This window comes from Misgurnus anguillicaudatus, chromosome 24 (genome assembly GCF_027580225.2).
Source record: "Misgurnus anguillicaudatus chromosome 24, ASM2758022v2, whole genome shotgun sequence".
Lineage (NCBI taxonomy): Eukaryota > Metazoa > Chordata > Actinopteri > Cypriniformes > Cobitidae > Misgurnus > Misgurnus anguillicaudatus.
Window position 1 is genome coordinate 15918880 of NC_073360.2, and position 26414 is coordinate 15945293.

Consider the following 26414-nt stretch of genomic DNA (forward strand, 5'->3'; position numbering starts at 1 on the left):
CACTTATCTCAACACCTACTTTAAGAACAAAGTGGCAGCAATCAACAACTCAGGCTAATGAGTTGTGTTGTGGTAAAACAATGTTTAGTCTCATTACTCAGTGCTCAACAAGAGGAAAAACAAAGCGCCAGAAATCATTTGTGAATCCACTGTTGTTAACTAACATTTGGAAAACAAGGCCCACATCACTAAGAACTTTTTAACCATTTTAAAAGTGTTGTTTAACATGTTAAACAGTATACTGTAGATGCAGAAATTCTGCCTGGTTAAGCTGTCCAGGTTATGAATTTATCCATCTGTTTATTGGAATTGGGAATTACATAACACAATGGAGCAACGTGAATGGAGGAAAGAGGTTAAAATGTTCCTGCACTCTAAAAATGGCTGGGTTATTTTTGACCCATAATGGGTAAATATTGGACAGAACACATGCTGGGTTAAAAATAACAAAATGTTGGGTTGTTGTTATGCAACCATAGGGTATAATAACCCAGCAGTTGGGTTAAAACAACCCAGCATTGAATCAATTTTAACCCAGCACGTGTTCTGTCCAATATTTATCAATGATGGGTCAAAAATAACCCAGCCATTTTTAGAGTGTGTAGCTTAGTTGAAAGTTATAAGTTACTGATGAAAGTTATATATACATTGTCGTGAAAACATCTGCCAAATGCATAATTAAAAACATACAAGTATTTATTGGAGTTACTTGAAAAGAAAATCCATTTCCGAGGCAAGTTATTAAATAAAAAAAGGGTTAATATAAAATACAATGCACTGAAGAAAAAAACAGGAACACCTTAAAAAAGTAAATAGTGTTTGTTTTGATTTCAGTTTTGATTCAAAATTAAATTAAGCTTTATTTGTACTATATTTGGTCTGATTTGTTACACTTTCATAAAATACTGAACATAAAAAGATGTGAGTTAAAGGATGATGATGATGTTATGGGTGTGGCTCAATGGATTATTTTTAGTGCAGTTTCATGTTTTGGCTTCTGCATCTTGGTTGCTTTTGTCTCAATTTATCTCAGCCTCATTATGCCACTTCCTGTTTATGAAGTCATCAGACACAGGAATGTCAGTAATGGGAAAGACTCACAGGTTGCATGGTGCAATTTAGTGTGGAGTGGATATGCATTAGTACTGAGATCTATATGCAGCCAGGCACATTAGCTCCTCAGACTGGGTGACCTATTTCCTCACAAAGATGCAACAGAGGAAAATCACTAGAAATGTCACTCTTATATTAACAATATACATTTAGGGAGACAGAAATACCTTTTAAGTACATTCATTATTGTAGTAATCAATACATGACCTACACAGCAAGACCAAATACATTTGACTATATAACAATTCTTTCATAAGCTTTCAAAAACTATTCATTACTGAATTGAGAATTAACATTAAATCAGAGTTTGTGTGAATTAAGTTTAATAACCGTCATGTTATGTCATGTGAAATCCCACATCTTTGAATCTGGCCACCCATATCCCCCCTACCAGGATGGCGGGGGCCTGGTGGTGCAAAACGGGATCAGAATTGGACTTAAAATCTTCAAGTGTGTGGGAAGCTTTATGTGGCATGTGTGAGAAAGCTTTTTCAACCCTCATAGCTGAAGTGAATATCAACTCTGCGTGGATGATCCGTTCCGTGTTTTCCATCAGTTTCAGCAGTATTTGATAAAACAAATGTATGTCAATGTTAAGTCAATGTAAAGACGCATTGACGCACGTCTAGAGGTCTCGCGGATCGCTGCGTGGTAGACGCGATCCCGCCTCATTCGCGCATCTTTAAGCTTAAAATACCTCACAGATAATTTGCATTTGTTTGAGTTGAAAAATCTAAACTTTGTCGGAAAAACGTGCCGCGTTAACCAATCAAGAGCTTGCTTTAGTAGTGACATGATTACAGGAAGCGAGTCGCAGAAGCGAGTCGCAGAAGCCCCTCATGACGCGAATTTCCACGTGAATGTCACGATGACTAAAATTTCACACGTGGCTTTCACACGCGAATGAAGCGAGTACACCCAAAATGTTCAAGCGTCCAACTACGCACGGTAAACGCGATTTTGACGCCTCAAACGCGGCTGGTGTGAACCCACGGTTAAAGTATTGAAAATATTTTTAGATTTACACAAAAGAACTGCTTGTAAACACAGTGCTTTTCAAACTTTTTATTTTTCTTATATTTATATTTGATCTTTTTATATTTCTACTCATATCTACATCTGGTAAATATGAAAAACAAGTCTTAAAGGGTTAAATTCATAAGTGGTGGCGGAGTACACAATTTCCTGAAACTTTCTCGGTGGAAAATCATTCTTTATCATTTTGAATTTTGTGTTTAACATGAATTTTGTGTTGTCCGATTCAATGTTTGGCATGTGATGACTGGATAATCTATTGATGTTTGCTTTCTATTAAAAGTGTTTGCCTTTTAGGAATCTAATGTCTTTTACATGCAGGTGTTTAACAAGAATTCACCTTGGGAGGGTGAGTAAACTTTTTTTGGTGTCCTATAGACCCTTTTATTGCCAGCATCATGATTACTTCACTGCGCTATAGCTGGCCTGGAGGCAAAACAAAAGGAAAACTGGAGGCGGACAATATAAATCAGCTTAGAGGCTGGAACACAAATATTATCTTGTTGTGTTTTAGTATGTCTCCAATTTGAAATTTTTTCGCATACTTGCTGCCACTGCCAGGCAAAACAAAAAACGACAACAGCTTTGTTTAAAGCATAGACTGTAAAAAATATGGACATAATGTCTGTGTCATCCATAGGTTTTGAAGAGCTTTTTTAAAGCCAATTTGGCGGTGCCTGCCATCGCGGCATCGCGTCACCGCACATCACTCACGGATAACCAAAAATGGGTAAAGAGGCGCGATGGGTGAAGCTGAGGTGGCTGGCAAGTCCAATTACAATAAAACCGCCTCTTAATCTGCACTATCCAACCACGGTACTGCCATTCGTGCAGAGAGAAAAAGAGAGAGAAAAATTATTGACAACACAATTGAGTTTCAATTTTAATAAACCGCCATCATTGCGATCAGTGTTTGCATATTAAAGGACGCACCCCAAAACGGCACATTTTTCCTTACACCTACAAAGTGGCAATTTTAACATGCTATAACAAATTATCTATGAGGTATTTTTAGCTTAAATTTTACATACGCACTGTGGTGACACCAAATACTTATTTTACATCTTTAAAAAAAATCTCATAATATGACCCCTTTAAGTGTGCGCGAGAGAGCTCCGCTCCGCATGGATCATCCACTCCGCGTTTTGTCAACAGTCTCCTCTGGTGCACTATCCAGCATTATTTGGTCGAAAACCATTTGAGAAGAGAACCTAAACTACAAAAAATAACTGCGTGGACGTCAGGAGATGCTATTACATCAACGATTTAATTAGAAACGATCCCATACCGGAGGGTTAAGTAACAGCGTTGATAAATGTTGGGTGTGATGTGGTCAGGACTGAATGCTGTTGGAGATGTTGCGTCTGCGGAGTCTCATAGCTGAACATCATACTTACATAGGCTTCTTCTGCTTATCCAGGGCACATACACGCACGTTTTCTAAAGCAAGAGAAGATCGTAGCTTCAACTTGACCTCCTAAATCATTTTCAGACTGTTTTTCATTGAAGACGTTTTTTGATTGAAATGGCAGGTGCCCTTACGATAAATGACTGCAGTTTCAACACAGTCTTAAGCTGTGACTCTTTAAAGTAGCCTATATCGGTATATTTCTCTATGTGGATTTTATTAATAGATCATGTGAGTGAACTAATATGGATGAAATCACACGGACGGACTGACTTAACAGTGTTAAAAAGCGGAATGCATTTCAATATTCCGAAATGGTAAGTGTTTGAATAAACTATATCTATAACCAAATATCTGTTTATCGCCAAATGACGTAGGCTATAACTTAATTACTGACAAAAGCAGTTGTGTTTAATAGCTTAATTGTGCTCAGATGGGATTGTCTGAGCTTTTTATGATTTGTTTTATCTATAGTAGTGTAAGTTTCAAATTAGAGACAGCTATTCGGTATTTTGCGGCATTAAACGCGCGTTGGGAGCGGCATTTGATTGACATGCCGCTTAAATACCCAAACACGCTGAATGTCGGTTTCCATATGCAACATGAGTTAAATCTGTGTGTCTTTGAAGATGCGATTCACCGGATTCAGGACATCAAAATATGTTATGGCCTTTGTGATGAGAAGATGGAAAATCCTGCTGGTGCTAAATGTGTTTACTATGGTCGGGTTCATCACTTTTTGGGGCAGGTGCAATTTGCACGTAACCAAAGCTCACCAACCGGCAGCCGATACGAGAATGCAGTCGGTCATCAGGTCTGCTCAGAAGACCGGCATCTCTAATGATGTCCTCTTAAAGAGACTGGGATCACTGGAAGATGTAGTGTACAGGCAACTCAATGGTAACTATCCAAAATATAGCCTATGTAATATCCATTTTTCATGTTTATTTTCATGTTTAAGTATTTCAGTGTTGACAAAGCTTACTGTTGCTGTAGCCCATCACTATTGCCCAACCCACATGAAAAATGCTATAGCTTATAATATTTACTAAAGTAAACAATTGTACAAATTCCTAAGTGTACTACTGTTTTTGAACCTTAATAAATATTTAAAGGTGCAATGTGTACATTTTATCGGCATAGCTGTACATTTCCAAATTGCAACCAACGTCTCAGCCAGTGCTCACCACTCGCTTTTGATATGCATAGACAAGCTACAGTAGCCGCCAAAGGACAAACATGTCATCGTCTGAGACAACTTAGTAAAAAAAAACGCTTGTCTATTAAGGAACTGTAGAAACATGGCAATTTTCATGTAAGGGGACCCATGGTATGTAGATAAAAGGTACCATACCCGTTATATCAAGACGCACATCGATAGGCGTGTTCAATCGTATGCAACGCTTGCACAGAGCGACTGTCATACGACATCAAAGTACCGTGAAATCAGAATGCTTGTTATGCTTTCGAATTACACTACCGTCCAGTACTGTCACTCGCCAATCGTTCTGTGCAACGCCGCATAAAAAATAAGAGAAAGGTGGCCCCCTAGTGGTTCGGGGGGAACTGGATACGCATATTATAAGAATGCTTAGTATTAAAATCCTGTTTTTGTCATAAAGGGAAATCATCTTGTCTTAGTTACAAATTTGACTGGTAAATGATAAAGAATGATTCGGCCTTGTATTTATTGCAGTGCAACAGATTGACAGATTGATAAGCAGACATGCTTTTTATGACTGGATGTAACTTTTGATACTTTGCGGTAAAGGCGGCTCTCCTAAGGACTCTGACCTATCAGTGTGGCTCTCATGAAAAAAATAGTGAAGACCACTGAAAATAACATCTACAGATACTGATAGATATCGATAGTTTTGTTTTTTATTCCTTGTTTCAAATGATGATGTCAACAGGATGTACAAACAGCAATGGTAACAAAATTCCTAATTATTACACAGCACGAGTTTTAATGCATTTTCCGCCACTTTTGAATTTAATCATTGTCTGTCTTAAACAATCGGCGGATGTCCGATAGTGGAAAATGCTTTAATCTGCCAATACCAATTACTGACTATCGGTATCGGTGCATCCCTAGTTAATTCTATTTTATTCTACAATATTTTTTTATGTGGGAATGCTTAAAGTTGCCTAGTTCTTTCCCCGCCATTGACAAGTTATCTCTTCAATTAAAAGAAAACGCAGAGTTTTTAAGGCAATCCATATTTCTGCTATTATCCATTAGGTGGGGCTTTTACCCAGCTTATAAACACTGAAGCATCCACTGATCCAAAAACAGGAAAAACTCATTGTTTTAAATCTGATCTCTAAGACAAGTCCTTTACAAAAATGCAATTATTTCAGCTTTTTGGTCAAAATGGGTTATGTTTGAAGAAACCTACCCATATTTGAGGGGTGATAAAAAGAGAACAAATGAAGATAGGGTGAATTTTTTATTTATTTTGAGAGCAGAGGGTCTGCTCTTTCATTCAATTTATTGTATGTTTATATATTTAAAGAAGAACATTTTCTGAAAGACACTAAACTTTTGTGAAAATCATAAAAAATGCTGGCGCTGGCAACTTAAAAAAAAGGCTGGTGGGGAAAGAGTTAAAACACCCCATCTGCCTTAACCCAAACAAACTTCTTTTTAGGGATACACCGATACCACTTTTTTGGAATACGAGTACGAGTACTTGCATTTCAGTACTTGCCGATACCGATATACTTAATAAAAAAACATGATTTAAATTTACAGGTAACAGCTTTAGTCATATAATTTAACAAAAAAACAAGGGACTAGTTTTCCAGTTTGTTGTAAACTCTGCCTCTTTGGACAACACAAGAGGCATTAACCCATTACACGCCGCTCAAACATAGACATTTCTCAGACCGTGGTATCGATCCCCGGTATCGGGGGACTTTTAATGAGTACGAGTACTTTAGAAAATGTGGTATCAGTGCATCCCTACCTCTTTTATAATTGTTTTCGCACACTATTTAATAAAAAGCATTATATTTATTTAATTAACAATGATAAAGTCTAATTGCAAATAAAACGCTTATTTTATATTATTCATTATAATTACACAGTAACTATATGTGAAAATAAACTTTAATTGGCACACTGAAATAGACTGAATGATCAGTTGAAGGATCATGCTAAATGATAGATCCAACTAAATATTAGATCCTAAGATCAACACTAACATGAAGCTTAACCACAATTTATCCTAGCAATGTAGTTTTTTAATAAAAGTTGTAGTTTGAAAGACAGTTCGTAGCTACAATAAATACTGTATATTGACCCAAATATGTTCAACAGGTTTGTCCAGGTCTCTTGGACTTATTGAGGGTTTTGGAGGTCGAGGTAGAAGAGGAGTAGCAGCAACACTTTTGCCAACAGAAGAAGAGACGGCCAAAACATTAAAGGAGAAATATGGCTACAATGCATTTCTAAGTGACAAAATCTCTCTGGACAGGACTATACCAGACTTTCGGCCCAGAAAGTAAGAAAAATATTGTTTTGCTACAATCAGAATAAATATTTAGTGTAGGAGAGGAAAGTGACATTTACTGTTACTAAATTCAACTTGAAAGGTATAAGCTTTATGTCTAAGCTATGTAATTGGTACATTTAAAATATGCAAGATAGCAAGAAATGACCTCTCATCTGTTATGAAAAGAACGGTGTCATACCTTTGCTACACCTTACAACTCTTACAGGAGTCTGTTGATTCATTTCACTAATAATGAAAAGCTATTCTGTGGATCCATGTACTGTTTGTATGTTTTTGTAGATGCAGAGACATGGTTTATCCTCATGACTTACCGCAGATCTCCATCATCTTCATTTTTGTAAATGAGGCGTTGTCTGTCATACTGCGTTCGGTCCATTCTGCGGTCAATCACACTCCAGTCCATCTCTTAAAGGAGATCATCTTGGTTGATGACAATAGTGACGACGGTGAGAAATATTCAATTGAATATGTTTTATTAACCAAATAAGCCTACGATTTCACTGATGGACTGTAAAATGCAGGAAACGAAAAAGAGGGATAAAGGTCAAAGAAACCTTACAGGGCGTCAAAACAGATAACCTGGTGCAGCTCGCCAGAAGGCACCCCTTGCTTATGTCATTCATGGCCATGCTGTTTGTTATATTACAGTATGTCTTCAAGCTTTTTTAGAAAGACAGTTGAAATCACATTGTTGGCATGAGTATCTGGGGCATGCCAAGCTACCCATCATCAGCGCAAGAGGAAGAGACTTGCTAAAATGTGGGGGCAGACAGCTAAGAGCTAACACACCCATTTCTGTCCTAATGTCAGTGAATCACCAGTTGTTTCTCAGCAAGCTGATGACATTGTTTAACCCATGGAAAGCAAGCGCTTTTCAAGAAGTAGATGGTACCCTGTATCGCACATCAAAGGAACGGATAAGTTTTGGCATCTGAGACGCCCTCCCTCCGGTGTGGTTTAAGCACAGTGAGAGAGCGATCGTGCACCATGAAAAAATATTTATCCCTTGAATCTTGTGTTGATTGTGTTCGTATTTGTGTATTTGCAGAACAGCTGAAAGGACCGCTAGAGGAGTACGTCAACAAACGCTACCCGGGTCTTATCAAAATAGTGCGCAACCAGAAGAGAGAAGGGCTCATCCGTGCTCGCCTCGAGGGCTGGAAAGTGGCCACCGGGGAGGTGATCGGGATCTTTGATGCCCATGTTGAATTCACGCCTTTATGGTGAGAAATGGGCATAGGTGCTCCTACTCTCAACTCTGTTTATAAACAAGAAGTCTCTTAGTCCGTATCTTCATGCAATTGTCTAATGTGAGGAGAATGAGTACATTTTCAAGCCAAATGAATCATATATACTTTAGATGCACTTAAAGTCACTATAGTGTAACTCAAGTTTGTTAATAATGATCTAACCTCTACAACTACAGGGCTGAACCAGCTCTGTCTAGAATCAAGGAGGACCGTAAGAGGATCGTTCTGCCATCTGTAGATAACATTAAGGATGATACATTTGAGCTGGAACACTATGAGAACTCCGCCCATGGCTATAACTGGGAGCTGTGGTGTCTGTATATAAGTCCACACAAACAGTGGTGGAATGAAGGGGACCCATGTGCACCCATCAGGTATGATCCTACTGGGCATTACATTGGTGCTCTAATTCTGCATTAACATTATTCTTGTGTTTTGTTTCAGCGGATTTAAAAGAGGAACTATATTTTATGGCGTAATAGCACTTTTGGGAGTACTTCGCCTGAAAAGTCCGCTCCCCTTCTCACTCTCATAATGGGAGAGGGAGGGTGTTACTGCGCCGAGTCGAAGTACTCCCAAAAGTGCTATTACGCCAAAAAATATAGTTCCTCTTTTAAATCCGCTTAGAAAAGCGCTACGTTTTATTTTGTACCACCAAACTTGCTCGTATAACTACTCGTCTTAAATAGGAAAAACGTTGATGTGTTTGGTCACTTTTAACTTTATCTCTAAATGGTAGCATTGAATGAATGGGGCTAAGCTAAATGCTATTGAAGCGTCGCAGCGCGCTCCAGCGCTTACGTGCACGCACACAGATGATAGAGGGATGTATCAACAATTCTTAGTTAAGGTAATAACATTTTAATATTGAAAATGAGTAGACTATTCCTTTAAAGATCCCATATGACGTTGCTAAAATTTTATTTTGTGTATTTCAATGTGTTTGCATGGTTAATGGTTCAAAAACACCTTATTTTCCGTATACATTATTGTTGCTTGCCTGCCCCTCTGAAACTTTCTGATTTGTACAAAGCTCATTGTTCTTAGAAAGCACCGTGTTATTCGATTGGCCAGCTATCCAGTGCATTGTCATTGGCTGAATACCTCAACCGCGTAAACGGACATGTGTTCTTATCATATTTGGAAGATCAGCTCCCAAAGCAATAGTGAAAGGATGGGTTGCCAGATCTGTGTATTAAAAACAGCCCAGTGGCCATTCAAAATTAATCCAGAAGCAGCCCAAATAATGAACAAAATCCTTCCTTCTCAAACCAGCAGAAAAACATCAACCTGCAACAGTTTTAAAGTAACCCAATTCAGAACTACGCTGAAAGGCCATGGACCTGGCAACCCTAGTAAAAGAAGATAATATCATCTTATTACCTTATCAATATGAGCTCGAAAAATGCAGTTGACTAAGCTGATCGCTTAACTTTGCCAGTGCGACTGAGTAAAATAAGGATACTAAAACATAAAAGCATGTCTGCATTTGTGATCATAGAAACGACAAACAACAAGCGCTTCTTCAAAACTCAAATTTGTTGTTAGGCTACGTACAGGCTATGAATCAGAAGAGGACTACTTGGAAAGTTGGAATTGCCCCATTTTTAGAAAAATCCTTTGTGAACCAGATTTCTCCCAGGTTCAGGCAACAGTCCTCTTTATATACGCTGCACGCACTTGAACATTTGGGTTGTACTGTTCTAAAACAGTGTTGCAAAGAAAACTTAACCATTGATTTCTTGTTGTGTCCTCTTTTGGAATGCCAAGCAAGTAAAGTAGTTTACCTTTAGCAACGAAAAACACAGTGTTTCCATGTCATGGCGGTGGCCACAATACTGCACAGCGAATGAAAGTTACACCTTTTTTCTTTGCGTATACATTTCTATGCAAATCTTCCCTTCAGTATGACGTGCAACTGCGGGGGTATGTTTGAACTAGACGTTTTAGGAAGGTGTGGATGACGCTTCACTTTTAAAAAGAAGATCTTTTTGGGTTTGAAAATTTTATATTTGCAACTTTACAGATCTTCTATATGCACAGACATCTTTTAACAATCTCTAAAAACAAAGAAAAACATGAAATTGAATCATATGACTCCTTTAACATTTTTATTAGTATATTTATAGAATTTGAACATTGTTTGTTAAGTACACAACAAGCACAAAATGTAATTGTATCAGTTGAATTTTTATACATTTTGGACTTAAATTAATGTCTCAGTTGTCAGTATTTAGATAAAGAAGAGCACTGCATATACCAAGTGTGGAAAGCTGTTTTTCAGGACACCCGCAATGATAGGCTGTTCGTTCGTGGTAAACCGGGAATACTTTGAGGAACTGGGGCTGCTGGACGAAGGCATGGATGTGTATGGAGGTGAAAATGTAGAGCTGGGAATCAGGGTTAGTGTGCCACCTGCCGCAACTAAAGTAGAGCGCTCATATCTGAGTATCCAGAAACTCATCCTTACTTTAAAATATGACTTCACAAAAGTATTATTTATATCAAGACTGACATTTTTTAAATTCCAGGTCTGGACGTGTGGGGGCAGCATGGAGGTTTTGCCCTGTTCCAGAGTGGCCCACATGACAAGATCAAAAAAGCCTTATGACAGTAAGATCTTTTTCCATGCCAGACGAAACGCCCTTCGTGTTGCTGAGGTCTGGATGGACCAACATAAATCTAGTGTCTATATGGCATGGAATCTCCCAATGAAGGTATTGAAGAGCAACAGTATTGCAATACTGTAACAATGTATCCATTTCCAAACATACAATACACAAACTTTCTTCATCCTTGCAGAATCATGGGATTCATTACGGAGACATTTCCCAGAGAGTAGCGCTCAGAGAAAGACTTCAATGTAAAAGCTTTGACTGGTACCTCAACAATATCTATCCACAGATGAAAATATACAACGATACTCTGTTTTATGGAGAAGTAAGTGGATCAGAAAGGTTTTCTGAAACAACATTATCTGATAAGTTAATGTACAAGGGCTAGTTTACACAAAATTAATATTCTGTAAGTGTTTATTTACCCTCATGTCATTCCATTATTATTCCATCTATTAGCAAAATAAAAAATATTTACCATAAAATGAAAGTGAATAGTGTTCCTGTAGCCTAACTGATAGAGACTTGGGTCAGTAAAGTCATGAGATCATGAGGGAACATACATACTAATAAAATGCGTATGTACTCTAATGCTACGTACACACCAAACGCGGGTCATCGCGTTACTTGCTCTAGATTACTTGCGTGATTTAACTTGAAGTCCTGCAAATTTTTCGCTCGAGTTGAATATTTTCATGTTTGAGGTGAATAGCGCATGTTTTCACGGTAAACGCGCCGCCTATATCGCGTCATTTGCATCTCCGCTTTGCGTCGTGCCTAACAACGCACTTCAGCCGTTACTTATTCACAATTCAGCACAGCCTCTCGTACCTTATTGCTTATATAGTTCAGCGCCCCGGTGTAATAAACAACAGTGACGTGTTGCATGCATTGTCGTTTCACAATCTCTATCAACAAAAATGAGAATTAGTTTATATGTAACTTGTGAACTTGCACCATTTTCTCAATATTTTAGTTCACAAAATTTACTGTTACAGCAGATGGTTTGGATTAAGCAAATAATAGTGCATTTAAAGGGACAGTAAGTAGGGTTTTAAGTGTTTTATTAATCAAAATCAATGTCTTAATTCATAAATATGTCCTGTTGGTGTCAAATGACCTCTGCCAGTTATCTGACTTTTCTTTGTAGGCTAAGAATTTCTTCTCTTTACTTACATTGAACGGGTAAGTCCAAGGAGGCTTCCATGTCGTTCCGCCATATTTATAAACTATAATAGCAGAGAGAGACAAAAAGCACTAGCCTAACGCAACGCGTTTCCACAACGCTTTATCATTCAGAACACGTGAACCAGCTGAAACGGACAAGGAAATCAGTGAGTACATCCACACATATGAATTCTACAGCGGCAGCCATTTCGTTGTAAACAGATTCAACACATGCGCTCTTTGGTGACGTGGTTGATTACGTTATTGTTGATCATCTGTCCATCATCGTATAAAGCCCGCCCTGACAATTTGATTGGTTCGACCAGCTTTGGGTCTAGCATAGTAGCTCCTCAACGGAGAAACCCCAGACCGATCTTCCCGTTTCTCAAAATGTTGTGGGCAGGTCTAAGATCAGCTGGCACCCAGGCTAGTGTAGCACCATATTGTGCTAGATTGAACCATAAGTGGTTATAGTCATGCTTAACCACCACGTATGGTTCTACAGAGGTAGGTGCTCTGTAGCACTAAAATGGTTCCCCTATGATTACGAACTTTTAGTATAGCACGAGTGTGTGTGCGCTATTTTAGTAAATGTTCATATGTTATGGTCTTATGAGTTAGATGATATGTTGTGTCTTTAGAACAACAAGAATTTAAGTAAATGATGAGAATTTGGATCAAGTTTATTTTCAGTTTTAGGAACTAACCCTTCTGATCAGAACTTTTAAAACAAATAGCAGGCTGAACTACAACTTGTTTAACCTCTTTTTTTAATTTGTGCTAGTTACGCAATGCCAATATGACCCATCTGTGTGTGGACCAGGGCACAAAAGAAAACAATTCAGCAATATTATACCCCTGCCACGGCTGGATGCCTCAGGTAAAGCCACACAACTCTCTGCTGCACATCTGCACAGACCTGAGCTCAGTCCTCCACTAAACCTCAGCTCAGTCTGCAGACAGAAAATAGGTTATGTCTACAGGAAACACAGTTTTGTGCGTTTCGGAAACATAGAGTGACTGTGAAATAAGAAAACTTCAATATTTGCAGTATATAGTGTGTTTGATGAAATCAGAAGTTGTGCTATGAATGAAGATCCAAGTGGCCTGTTTTATAGCTGAGCCGCTACACTAAGGAGGGATATCTTTACTTGGGTGCTCTGGGAAGCAGTATTGAAGAGACTCGCTGTATGGTGGATGATACAACTAACAGCCACCCTCAGCTCCTCAACTGCGAAACGGTCTCCAGCGTAAGCCAGAAAACTTGGAACTTTGTACAGGTGAAGTACTGTAGGTTTTTTATATACAGTAGTACACAGTGTAAAAGTTCTTTGGTCGATAACATGTTTTTATTTCTGCCCTGAAGAATGGGTCATTAGTCAACCGAGCCACAGGACGGTGTCTCGAGGTAGTGCCAGTTAACTTTCGGTTAACGTTCTACTTTGGCTATGACTTGGTCCTGCGCTCCTGCACTGGCCAAAAGTGGAACATCAAGAATACAGTAGATCTCGAATAGGGCGAGTGAGCCAACGGCCCTCTGTAAGACTTCAACATGCTGAAAATTTGGACTTTCGGCATTCATCAAGAGTTTAGGAACTTGAAATAGGATCCAGTTTGGACTCCCACATGTCAAACTTTAGCCAAAGGGGTGCTGATTGTGTTGGTAGTTGGTCTCAGGAGTTTTTTATTACTACTCCATATTACATTATGGCTTATGCCGTAGTCACACTCGACTACTGTGTATGGGCAGCAACCAGACATGATATCATCCGCCAAAGTCTTGTTTTTATAATTCACACATTGTGGATTCTGACATGCTTGCATTGTTATTGTTGCTTTATTGTTATCGTACAAAAAAGGATTATTCAATACTGTTATTTCCAGTTTATCCTCCACTTTGACATATCGATATCTATTGGTCACACGTTCACGTGAATTAGCAACTTTGAAACGCGCCAAAGTGCAATATTTTTACATAAGCCTGTGTTTACGGTCTGCCACATTTGCATGCATGCGTATGAATGGAAGTCAGTAGATTGAAAAGTCAAGTGTGTAAACGGCATTAGTCAACTGTCTTTTATTGAGGAACCATGACTGCTGAAATCAAAATAACAATTCAACTTTATAGATTATCAATACTGTATTGCAATCAGTTACCATGCACTATACCATGGGTCTCCATTTCCATCGTCCTGGAGGGTACCTGTCTTGCATATTTTAGTTCCAACAATACTCCATCACACCTGCATCTTATTTTTCGATAGCCCTGAACAACTTGATTAGCAGGTTCAGGTGCTTTTGATTGGGGTTGGAACTGTGGAACAGTGTTCGAGACCAATGCACTGCCAGGGGTGGGCGGCGTCGGTCCTGGAGTGCCGGTGTCCTGCAGAGTTTAGATCCAGCTCTGGTAAAGCACACCTGAACAACTAATCAAGGTTCACCTGAAGAGTCACCTTCAAAGTACAGGTAGGCGAGGTTTTGTCAGGGTTGAAGCTGGGATCTGCGGGATGTCGGCACTTCAGGACTGACATTGCCTACCCCTGCACTATACTGTACATCAGTGGTTCTCAAAACTTACGCCGTATGATCCCCCACCCCTGTAGCACCCCTAATGCTGTGTTTACAACAGACGCGGTTGAGGCGGCAAGTACGAGTGATTTACATGTTAAGTAGGGCTGGGTATTGGCAAGGGCCTCCCAATACATGGGTCATGGTACAATGTATCACGATACATTGCAATACATTGCATGTTGCGATACATTGCAATACTTTTTCTTTTTTTTATCAAAAATGTAAAAAAAATAGAGCTGAACACCTGCCGCTCTTTGAAAGTTTTTTGTTTTTAAATTTTCTGCCATTTTCTCACTCCCTTTAACTTCTGAGACATTGGCCGAATGGCCGTATATGGCAGACGACTAGACAGTGACAACAACACCAGCGGCGGGGGAGGTCGTTTGACGCACACAGAGGGATTTGATGGGTTTTAAAATATCGAGTAGAGATCAAAATATCGATACACTATCGGTAAAGCTAACTATCACGATAGTTAGCTGTATCGATATTTTTGCACAGCCCTAATGTTAAGTCAATGCAATGACGCGATTAGGCACCCTGCGTTCCGCGCAAATTGAGCGTTGCCGCGGGAAACGTGTGAGTTGAAAAACTGAACTTCGGCGGATTTCCGTGCCGCGTTAACCAATCAGGACCTTGCTGTAGTAGTGACGTGATTACAGGAAGCGAGCGGAGTCTCAGCAGTGTCGCAGAAGCCCCTCCCATGACGCGGATTTCCGCGTGAATGTTTCGAACTACTAGAATTTCACGCGCAAATTAAGCGAGTAAACTCAAATGTTCAAGCGTCTAACTACGCGCAAATAGCGTGTTTTTGCCGCCTCTACCGCGGCTGGAGTAAACGCAGCATGAAGAAAATTCATGACATAAAACAATCTGAAACTTTGAATAAAAAAACTATTTAGTGCTAATGGCTAGTAGCCTTATTTTTCTGAGATTTATTTACACAGAATTTATGATAAATTAATGTATTTTATAAATTGTCATACAACTAGGGCCCCCCATGGCACCATCTCCCCCCAGTTTGAGAAGCACTGCTGTACATCAATGTATGCATAATTTGAGTCTATTTTTAAATTGAGTAAATATACAAATTTTGTTACTATCATGGGACAAACATATCAAATGCTGGTATATTATTTTTTTGTGCATTATTACGTTTTATTTATTCTATTCTATTTTTTAAATTCTTATTTTATTTTATAAAGGTGCACTTAGTTGTCAGGCTAAAGCGAATGTAGCTTCATGCAAAAGTTTTCAGTTATTTTCAAAATAAAGCTTTTTTTACCTTACTGTATGTGACATTACTCTGCATATGATTTAAACATATGGTTCATAATAATAATAGAGAGATTACTAAGTGCACATTTAAATAAGCTGGTCATTTATTGCATACTTTCTTTTTGCATTATGTGCACAGATAACATTATGATAGGTGTGCAGGAAACAATGTAACAGTAACTATGGTAACCATATTGAGCTGCTATTAAATGGCCATATTGTTGAAATGAACCTCATTCTGAAGCAACACATGGCCAGTCTGTAGGTGAAGGGAATATGTGATAATGACGGACAGGGATTTGTTACATAAGGACACTCTTAATGAGTCATAAACTGCAGATGTTACTACAGTTTCTTTAAATGTACTGTCTTGATTGATATGAATAAAATGGTAAAAAAGAGCATTGTGTTCTGGTGCTCAGTGTCCTAAATATATAATTATCCACAAAAATACGCCTCCTTGCAAACAGTGTCATTCTTATACAGTAGAAGATAAATGCATTTGGTAAACAATTCCATTTTATTTATATAGCGCTTTTTCACAATTGTTTAATTGTTTCAAAGCAGCTTTACATTAAAAAAGCATTAGAAAACACAGAAAATCGGTGGACAACATACAGTAAAAAGCAAAAAAACCTGATTTAATCAGGAGAAAAAGAAGGAAAAAACCTTGAGAAAGAGCCAGACATGGCTGATTTTATAGAGGATATACTATATATTAGATACTATTTTATAAAATTTTATTGGAATTAAAACATAAAAATGTTATGCAAGTGTCATACGGTATAATGGTTGAAATCTGCTCGGCTCTGGACAGGCTATCTATTGCAGCATAAGTATATTTACTAGACAGATTATGTGAATGCTTTCTTAAAGAGAAATGTCTTTAGTTTAGACTAAAGATTGATTGACTGTGCCTGATTCTCGAACATTGTTGGGTAAATAATTCCAGAGCTTAGGGGCTAAGTATTAAAAGGATCGACCACCTTTAGACACTTTTGATATTCTAGCAATAATTAAGTAACCTGAATTTTGTGACCGCAGTGTACACGATGGATAGTATTCTGATAGTAGTTCTTGAAGATCGAAGGTGTTAGGTCCATTTAAGGCTTTACAGGTGTTTACCAGTATTTTAAAATGTACGCGATATTTAACTGTTCCCTTTCAGTCGGTCACTACGACGTCACGTCGTGACCAACGAATTGGGAACCGCTCCGCGGCGACCTATCTACTTCAAGAAACTATAAAAACGGCAATAAACTTGGCATGCAGGTATTTGCATAATGCCGGCGCCGCCTCGCCAGGTGCGTATATAAGCCGCAGGTGCACAATACCAAATTAGCTTTTATTGCTTCGAAGCCGGCAGATATCTGCTCACGAGAAGCGAAACTGATCTTTGTAGATCCTATGCTTTAAAGAGAAAAAAGATCTCAGCTTCCCGAAGTTGGTTGGACCAAGGCACCTCAGCGGAGGCTCGAAGTGTTTTTTCTCTACCCTTTCTCTCTCTCTATCTATCTCTTAATTTAGGATTTGAGTTTGAGTGAGTGTGTTGCCTCTCCCTGTGTGCTGCACCAGCTTGCACAAAAGAGTGATTTCTCTAAAAGAGCAGCACGTTTGAGCTTTGTGTCTTTTTAAAGACAGCCACTCATTCGTGTCACGATCGAGTTCGTCTTTTTAAAGATGGAATTCCGTCCGTGCTCCGTTTCTGGATGCGGTGTGTTCATCACCCCCTGGGATGGCAACGAGCGTTGTCTTTCATGTCTGGTGCTCCAGCACGCTGAGGCAGCATTTTGTGATAGTTCATGCTCTGTCTGCGAGGGTATGTCTATGGGGGATTTGCGGAGATGGGTGTCGTTCCTGTCGAGCCTCCACCGGAGACGATGTCTACCGTAACGTCAGAGGGAGGGTTGTCAGCCTCGAACGTCAATCCAGACCCGCTGCCTCCTTCGGGTAGGGTTGCGGGACCTGCGTTCGATCCCGAGATGGCAGCCATGCTCGCTCGGGCAGCGGGGGCGGTCGGCTTGGAGTGGACTGAACCTCCCCCACCGAACTGTCCCGCCTCGATGATTGGTACTTCGGGGGTGCCAGGGCTTGACAGTCCTCGCCCCCGGTGCCCTTCTTCCCCGAGGTGCATGAAGAGCTGATGCGGTCGTGGAAAACCCCGTTTTGTGCCCAGAACCGGCCGTTTCAGCCTTCACCCCTCACCTCTCTTGAGGGTGGAGATGCCAGGGGGTATACTGGTATCCCGTCAGTAGAGCGGCCGGTCGCGATGCAGTTGTGTCCGGACAGTGTCGCTTCCTCCTGGTGGGACCAGCCTACTCTCCCCTCATGGGCCTGTAAGCAATCTTCCGCACTAACCGGTGCTGCTTACAAAGCCTGTGGGGAGGCGGCTTCAGCCCTGCATGCCATGGCATTGCTGCAGGTTCACCAGGCTAAGGCTCTGAGGGACCTGCACGTGGGAGGTCACGATTCTGCGGAGTTCTCTGAGCTCCATGTGGCTACTGATCTGGCACTTCGTGTGACCAAGGTCACCGCACTTGCCGTCGGTCATGCGATATCTACCCTGGTAGTCCAGGAATGCCATCTCTGGCTGTGCCTGGCGGACATGAAGGACGCTGATAATACCCGGCTCCTGAATGCTCCGGTTTCCCAGGCCGGCCTGTTCGGCGAGATGGTCGAGGAGTTTGCCCAGCAATTCTCCGCGGCCAAGAAGCAGACTGAGGCCATCGCTCAGATCATGCCACGTCGGAAGTGTCCTGCGCCTGCCCCGTCCACGTCGGCGCCTTAGTCTGCCCCTCACCGAGGGCATCCTGCGCCAGGGCTCTTCTAGGAAGCGAGGAACCGGTCGTCAGCAGTCCGCCCCGCCCGCTTCAAAGGGTGGAAAAAGGAAATTGAAGTGGCCCTGAGACGGGTGACCTAGAGATGGAGGGGATCGCTCTTTGGGAGATGGTGAAGGCACCACTCCCCCCACCGGAGGAGGGCCGGTTGGGGAATCCTTGGTTTCATTTTTCTGTTCCGCCGACTTTTCAGTCGGCACCCACACAGTCACAGAAAGAGTGAATTCCACTTTAATCTCTAGGTCTTCAGATGAGTTCCAGAGGCACGAGCAGGGTCAAACCCCCCCTCGTTCTCTGAATCGTCAGAGGAGCGTGAGAGTGACACACGGGCTCATAACCCCTTCGCGCTCTCTGACTTCTCAGAAGTACGTAGGAGACACTTACGGGCTCATAACCCATGGTCTTCCTCCTCCTCCTTCGCCATAGGGTGATTCGAGTGGCTTGAGGTGTCTTCAGCACAATCCAATGGGACATCCTTCCCACAATCCAATGGGACATCCTCTGATTGGTTACAGCTTTCCCTGTCTGCTGACCACCGTAACAGACAAAGAGCTGGTCTGAGGTCCTAAAGCTTTGCGTTCTGTCTATATAAACACGTAGTGCATCCATATAAGAAACTTTACTAAAATAATGCAGTACATAACCAAACTAAAAAAAGAGTGATGCCCACTGTGGCCCACGGCCTATCATTTAATCGTTTGACTGTTAAGTACTGTTCATATTTACATTTAAAAAGCAGGCATAAAAGTAACTTAAAAGTTAGTTAAACTAATTACTTTTGATATACAGTAACTGGTAGAGTAATTCAGTTACTTTTAAAAGAAGTAACTAGTAACTGTAACTAATTACTAATTTTCAGTAACTTGCCCAACACTGATCGTGTCGATCCAAAACTTGCTCTGCTAAGTCTGATCTGATGATGCAAACTCACTGTACAACTGGACACATCAGGAACAACAGGGGCGTAAAACTGCCTTGGCCGTATATCTCTGCCTGAGGCCGTAAATCTGCCTTGCTCCAGGTCTGCAGCCTACTCTTTCCATGGGCACTCATAACAGATCACCGGGTCAAAATAAAAGTCTATCAGGCAAAATGTATTTAGAAGTTATTTTGGTTACATATACAAAGTATAAATTATAAATAAGATTTACACTGAATTTGGTCTTCTAATACCACTATGATGCGTTAAGCTTCATTAAGCGTTTATTCGGTTATCCAGTTTTAAAATGTCCCATTCGGGTGAACAACCTGACAACCGCTGGTCTGATAATAAATAACTTACATAGATTATTTTATCTAGATTACCATGTGAAACCCATATCCTTGAATCTGGTCACACATATCCCCCCTCCCAGGATGGCTGGGTCCTGGCGCAAAACAGGATTAAAATGGGACTTAAAATCTTCACATTTTAAAAACTTAAAAAGTGTGGGAAGCTTTATGTGGCATGTGTGAGAATTATTTTTTCAACCCTCACAGCTGAAGTGATATCAGCTATAACACATTGTCCCACTTAATGTTTTTTTTACAGGTTTTTAATAATGTTTAACCTTGGGAGCGTCTGTAAACATTTTTATTATTGGGTGTCCTATAGACCCTTTTAGTGCCAACATCACGATTACTTCACGGCGCTAGCTTGCCTGAAGGCAAAACAAAAGGAAAACTGGAGGCAGCCAATACAAATCAGCATATAGACTGCTACACAAAAAACACAAATATTATTAGTATGCCTCCAATTTGGTTGGAAAGTTTGGTAGGGCATCGGAATGTGACGCCCTACCTCCCTCTGCATCTATGCGCACAAGTGCAGCACACATCACAGACAGGTAGGCAGGAGCTCCTCACTCAAACAGATTGTATTCCAGCTGTGTTTTTCTTGACTTGTGTGGAGGTGAGTGGAGATCAAATGACTATACAGTACCTCAGCTTTACAGCAAATTAGCCAAAAAAAAACTATTACATTATATAGTAACAAATTTAAGTTCAAAGTTTAAGACTTTTTGTAACAATTCAAGTTGCTGTATTTTTGTATTTTGTCAATCATTTTGCAGCGTTTTAAGAAATTAACAAAAAGCAGCAACCCTCCTTTTTAATTTAGTGTAAAGTTGTGTTCTTTTAATACCAAAATAAAATAAAAAGATTTACTGCCTTGGAAAATAAAGCATCTTTGAAGATGCGATTCGCCGGATTCAGGACATCAAAATATGTTATGGCCTTTGTGATGAGAAGATGGAAAATCCTGCTGAATGTGTTTACGATGGTCGGGTTCATCACTTTTTTGAGCTGGTGCAATTTGCACGTAACCAAAACTCACCAACCGGCAGCCGATACAAGAATGCAGTCAGTTATCAGATCTGCTCAGAGGACCGGCATCTCCCATGATATCCTCCTAAAGAGACTGGGATCACTGGATGTAGTGTACAGGCAACTCAACGGTAACTACCCAAAGTATTTTGTAACCAAAGAAATTTCATGTTTGAGTATTTCAGTGATGACAAAGCTTACTGTACTCAAAATAATAATGTTGTATACATAGTATTTGCTTTAGTAAACAATTTTAAAATTCCTAGATACTATAATGTTTTAAAGTATAGCCCAACAGTACCAGGGTTTTTTAAACTGGGGTCTGGGGAACCCCAGGGGCCTTCAGGAGGTCCTACGTGGTCCCCAGAAAATTTGAGAGAAAAAAGCCAAAGAAAAATTTTAAAATATATTTATTAAGTGTTTATCTGTTAAATCTTGCTAACTACATTTCAAAAAGATGTATATATTCTTTGTATCTTTCTAGTGTGTTTATCTTATTACAGTCTTCTTTATCTCACTTATTGGGGTTTGAAAACGCCTGGCCTATACTACAGTATTTAGTAGGCTATAGTTTATCAATTTGCTATAGTCAATAATACTGAATACTATATTATACTATAGTAATTCTACTATACTACAGAACAAATAAGACAATACTGTAGTATAGGTTACTAAAATTGGTTCAACAGGTTTGTCCAGGTCTCTTGGACTTATTGAGGGTTTTGGAGGTCGAGGTAGAAGAGGAGTAGCAGCAACACTTTTGCCAACAGAAGAAGAGACGGCCAAAACATTAAAGGAGAAATATGGCTACAATGCATTTCTAAGTGACAAAATCTCTCTGGACAGGACTATACCAGACTTTCGGCCCAGAAAGTAAGAAAAATATAAATTGTTTTGCTACAGTGATTAAGCCTTCTTATAGTCTTCTAATAATCTGAGCAGACAGTATTTAGTGTGAGGAAAGTGACATTAACTGTTACTTAATTCAACTTGAAAGGTAATATGAAAATTGCTTTATGTCTAAGCTATGTAATTGGTACACGTAAGATGTGCAAGATAGCAAGAAATGACCTCTCATCTGTTATGAAAAGAACAGTGTCATACCTTTGCTACACCTTACAACTCTTACAGGAGTCTGTTGATTCATTTCACTAATAATGAAAAGCTATTCTGTGTATCCATGTACTGTATCTGTGTTTTTGTAGATGCAGAGACATCATTTATCCTCATGACTTACCGCAGATCTCCATCATCTTCATTTTTGTAAATGAGGCGTTGTCTGTCATACTGCGCTCGGTCCATTCTGCGGTCAATCACACTCCAGTCCATCTCTTAAAGGAGATCATCTTGGTGGATGACAACAGTGACGACGGTGAGAAATATTCAATTGAATATGCTTAATTAACCAAATAAGCTTACGATTTCACTGATGGACTGTAAAATGAAAACGAAAAAGAGAGAAAAAGGTCAAAGAAATCTTACAGGGTGTCAAAACAGATAACCTGGTGCAGCTCGCCAAAAGGCACCCCTTGCTTATGTCATTCATGGCCATGCTGTTTGTTATATTAGAGTATGTCTTCAAGCTTTTTTAGAAAGACAGTTGAAATCACATTGTTGGCATGAGTATGTGGGGCATGCCAAGCTACCCATCATCAGCGCAAGAGGAAGAGACTTGCTAAAATGTGGGGGCAGACAGCTAAGAGCTAACACACCCATTTCTGTCCTAATGTCAGTGAATCACCAGTTGTTTCTCAGCAAGCAGATGACAGTGTTTAACGCGCGGAAAGCAAGTACTTTTCGGAGACGCCCTCCCTCCGGTGTGGTGTAAGCACAGCAAGAGAGCGACTGTGCACCATGAAACAAGATTTATCTCTTTTTGTTGATTGTGTCCTTATTTGTGTATTTGCAGAACAGCTGAAAGGACCGCTAGAGGAGTACGTCAACAAACGCTCCCCGGGTCTTATCAAAATAGTGCGCAACCAGAAGAGAGAAGGGCTCATCCGTGCTCGCCTCGAGGGCTGGAAAGTGGCCACTGGGGAGGTGATCGGGATCTTTGATGCCCATGTTGAATTCACACCTTTATGGTGAGAACATTGTACTTAGCTTTTTATGCTTGGTTCTGTAGACCGTTTTGGATCAGTTAACACCTTTATTTATGCTTAATGCTGTCCATGAAATGGGCATAGGTGCTCCTACTCTCAACTCTGTTTATAAACAAGAAGTCTTCTTAGTTCGTATCTTCATGCAATTGTCTAATGTGAGAAGAATGAGTACATTTTCAAACCAGATTGATAAAATGTAGGGGTGAGCGGGGCAAAAACTAACATGATGTTAACTGTAACACAGCTACTTTACATATTTATACAGGGCCGAGCAATCTGTGCTTTTGGTCTTTTTCTGTTACTGTCAGAAGATCTCCTGTGCATTTATGAAAAGTTTTTATGTGTTTTGGTTAAGATATTGAACAAAGAGTGTTTTGGAGGCATAAAAGTAAAATTTCTTTATCTTATATTTTTTTCGATTTCTGAGTGGGGTGTGTAAGTCCCCAAATCCAACCTTGCATTATTTTACTCTTGTTCCCCTAAACATAACACCATTTGAAAACATGTCAGCAACTTCTAGTAACTGATTGAAAAAATTTTTACAGAGCAGGGTTAGTTGTAACACAGTGTTACAATCAGTGTTGGGGTAGTTACTCAAAAAATGTAATTAGTTACTAGTTACTTCTGTAAAATACTTCTAGTTACTTCTGTAAATTGTAATGAGATTACTTTACTAGTTACTGCATTTGACTTTATCCATGTCACACAAACACTTTGCATAATAATCTCTGCCTACAGCCTTGCCCGCGGGAGAAACGAAAACTATGACCTGCCCAGACAGACACTTCAGCTAGTTAGTATGTAAACATCATATCACGCTGTGTTTTCAGTTTGTGTTGTTTTCAATACCAAATTATGAAGATATATGAAGAATCAGTTGTTAAAATTACTTTTTCAAGGAGGGATTTATTAGACGTTTGGCAATGAAAGATGGTTCAGTACCCACTTTATTTGGAACAACATGCGTCTCCTAATCACAACCTGTAAGTATGTTTTTAGCTACATACTTGCTTAAAGGAGTGTAAAAATATTAATTAATGTCTGTTGTTGTGTATTGATGTTGTTTTTATAACCCTTAATATACTGTCAGAGAGTCACGTTAGCAAGCGGCTAATGCATGCTCACTTACGCTTTTGCTATGATCCGGTTAGCTTACATAAATGCTTAAATGAGTGTAAAATGTTAGTTTCTATCGTCATTTTTATTGCTTGGATTAATAATGAATGATGTGTATTGATGTTGTTTTTTATAACTCTTAATATACTGTCAGAGAGTCACATTAGCAAGCGGCTAATGCATGCTCACTTACGATTTTGCTATGACCCGCTTAGCTTACATAAATGCTTAAATGAGTGTAAAATGTTAGTTTCTATCATCGTGTTTATTGCTTGGATTAATGATGAATGATGTCGTTGTTTAAACTCTTAATATATTGTCAGAGAGTCACGTTAGCAAGCAGCTAACGCATGCTGCACTTACGTTTTGCTATGGCCCGGTTAACTTACATAAATGCTTAAATGACTGTAAACCGTTAGTTTCTGTTGTCGTTTTTATTGCTTAGATTAATGATGAATGATGTGTATTGATGTCGATAATGTCTTCTCAGTAAATCATGTTAGCACGAGGTCAATACATGTTGCACTATTGTTGGTCTGTGCCACTGATCTGTGCAGAGACTCTGTCAGTTGACCAATCAGAGCAGAGTAGGCTACTGAAAGGTGTGGTTTAGGCAGACTGAGTCGTTGAACAGCTTCACACGAATCCCTTGGGGATCTCTGAGAAATGGGGTAATTTTAAATTTATATTTTGAGAAAATTACAGTGTTTTTTGACCTTGCATGCATTTAAACATGTTGTCCGAGACTTATAAACGGTGATAGGACGCTTAAAATTGGCATCTTACTGGCTCTTTAATTTACCACATAGATACATAGACAAACATCATAGCCCTATCATCACTTAACCTTTCTGCAGAGTTTATTGTTAAACCATATAAGAACAATATCCCCGTCTGCAAAAAGAAATACGTATGCCTGACCGTAAAATCCAGAAATAACAGGATAACTACAGTAAATAATTAAAATGTTGCAGCCACTTTAAAATCAATTATCAGTGACTCATGCTGTTACTTTATGTGATAGTCCAAAGGCTGAATTAACCTGTTCTATTTCGCTAGCTATGACATTGTAAGTGTGTCTTTCTCTCATTCTCTTGCAGACAAGAGCAGCCTTCTCGTGTTTAAAACTAATGCTGTCTATCCAGTGCACCGTTATTCCTAAATAACTTTTGTTGTTGGCGGACCAAATGTCCGCGGTGGTACACACATCATCCAGGGACTGAAATGTTCTTTTAAAGCTGCGGTCGGCAACTTATTTGATCATATTTTTTGATCATATTCACTGAAACCAACACTATGCTCCGATAGAACAACATCAATTAGACTGTTTAAGAAAAAAACCCGCGCTTCTAGCTCCTAGAGCCTGTTATTTGTTTTGCAAAAATCCACCGCTCCCGGTTCATTTGGTCCAATCAGCGCAGGCTGGTTCATTTGGTCCAATCAGCGCAGGGCTGTGTAAAATCTGCCTGTCAATCACAGTACCTGCACGTGCCACAGATCCCCATCCCCCTCGCGCGCGTTACAATATCACGTGCATCCGCCTGAATTCATAGTTGTTTTGGTTTGAACAGCGTGATGGCGGAGAGAACTTTCAGTAACAAACTTCCGATTTCTCGGTTAACAACTAGAGCTAGGAAAACAACCAATGAAAAGAAGGAAACAAAGATAGAAAGCGACTGTGACCGTATTAAAACTAGGATCAATATCGGACCGGCATTTGAAAGGAATCTACGAGATTTCAAGCTGGATGCAGAGCTTGCCACATTTCTTCTCGACAGGTAATTGTGCTTTATCAACCATTGATTGTATTTCGGAGTGTTATGTAAGTAATCTAAGTATTCTTGCTAAGTATGCTTTTGCACACGCGCTGACGAGAACAAGCTCTGAGGGAGGTTCTCGGAGGTAGTGGGGGAGGGACATGAAATTGTAAACATTTGGAAACTGCTCAATCCTCCAGAGTTGCCGACGGCAGCTTTAAGCTTTGATTCCATGTCGGAATAGAACAACACTTATCCAAGTAATGTGAAAATGGTATTTTATCTAGTATTTTTCTAAACCTGGGCGATTCAGTGGTCGACAGGGGAAGCATGTCTTCTACAA

The 26414-nt window shown here is 39.8% G+C and overlaps 1 protein-coding gene across 5 annotated transcripts in view; it reads left to right on the plus strand.

Annotated features, from left to right (window-relative positions):
- Positions 1-2845: 2845 nt before the first annotated feature.
- The window catches only part of galnt17 (polypeptide N-acetylgalactosaminyltransferase 17), a 34640-nt gene continuing 11071 nt past the window's right edge, over positions 2846-26414 (plus strand). Inside the window, exons 1-12 of one of the 5 annotated variants that reach the window (XM_055196161.2) lie at positions 2846-3873; positions 4186-4456; positions 6879-7062; positions 7354-7520; positions 8123-8297; positions 8501-8698; positions 10609-10726; positions 10856-11041; positions 11127-11264; positions 12891-12986; positions 13225-13386; positions 13473-16357. In XM_055196161.2, coding sequence (XP_055052136.2) covers positions 3871-3873; positions 4186-4456; positions 6879-7062; positions 7354-7520; positions 8123-8297; positions 8501-8698; positions 10609-10726; positions 10856-11041; positions 11127-11264; positions 12891-12986; positions 13225-13386; positions 13473-13622 — 1848 coding nt within the window. In that variant the 5' untranslated portion in view covers positions 2846-3870 and the 3' untranslated portion in view covers positions 13623-16357. Of the gene's footprint in view, positions 3874-4185; positions 4457-6878; positions 7063-7353; positions 7521-8122; positions 8298-8500; positions 8699-10608; positions 10727-10855; positions 11042-11126; positions 11265-12890; positions 12987-13224; positions 13387-13472; positions 16358-20358; positions 21228-21785; positions 21970-22301; positions 22469-23005; positions 23181-26414 lie in introns of those variants that run through there. The other 4 variants (XM_073863469.1, XM_055196163.2, XM_055196162.2 and 1 more) reach the window with 4 other exon arrangements.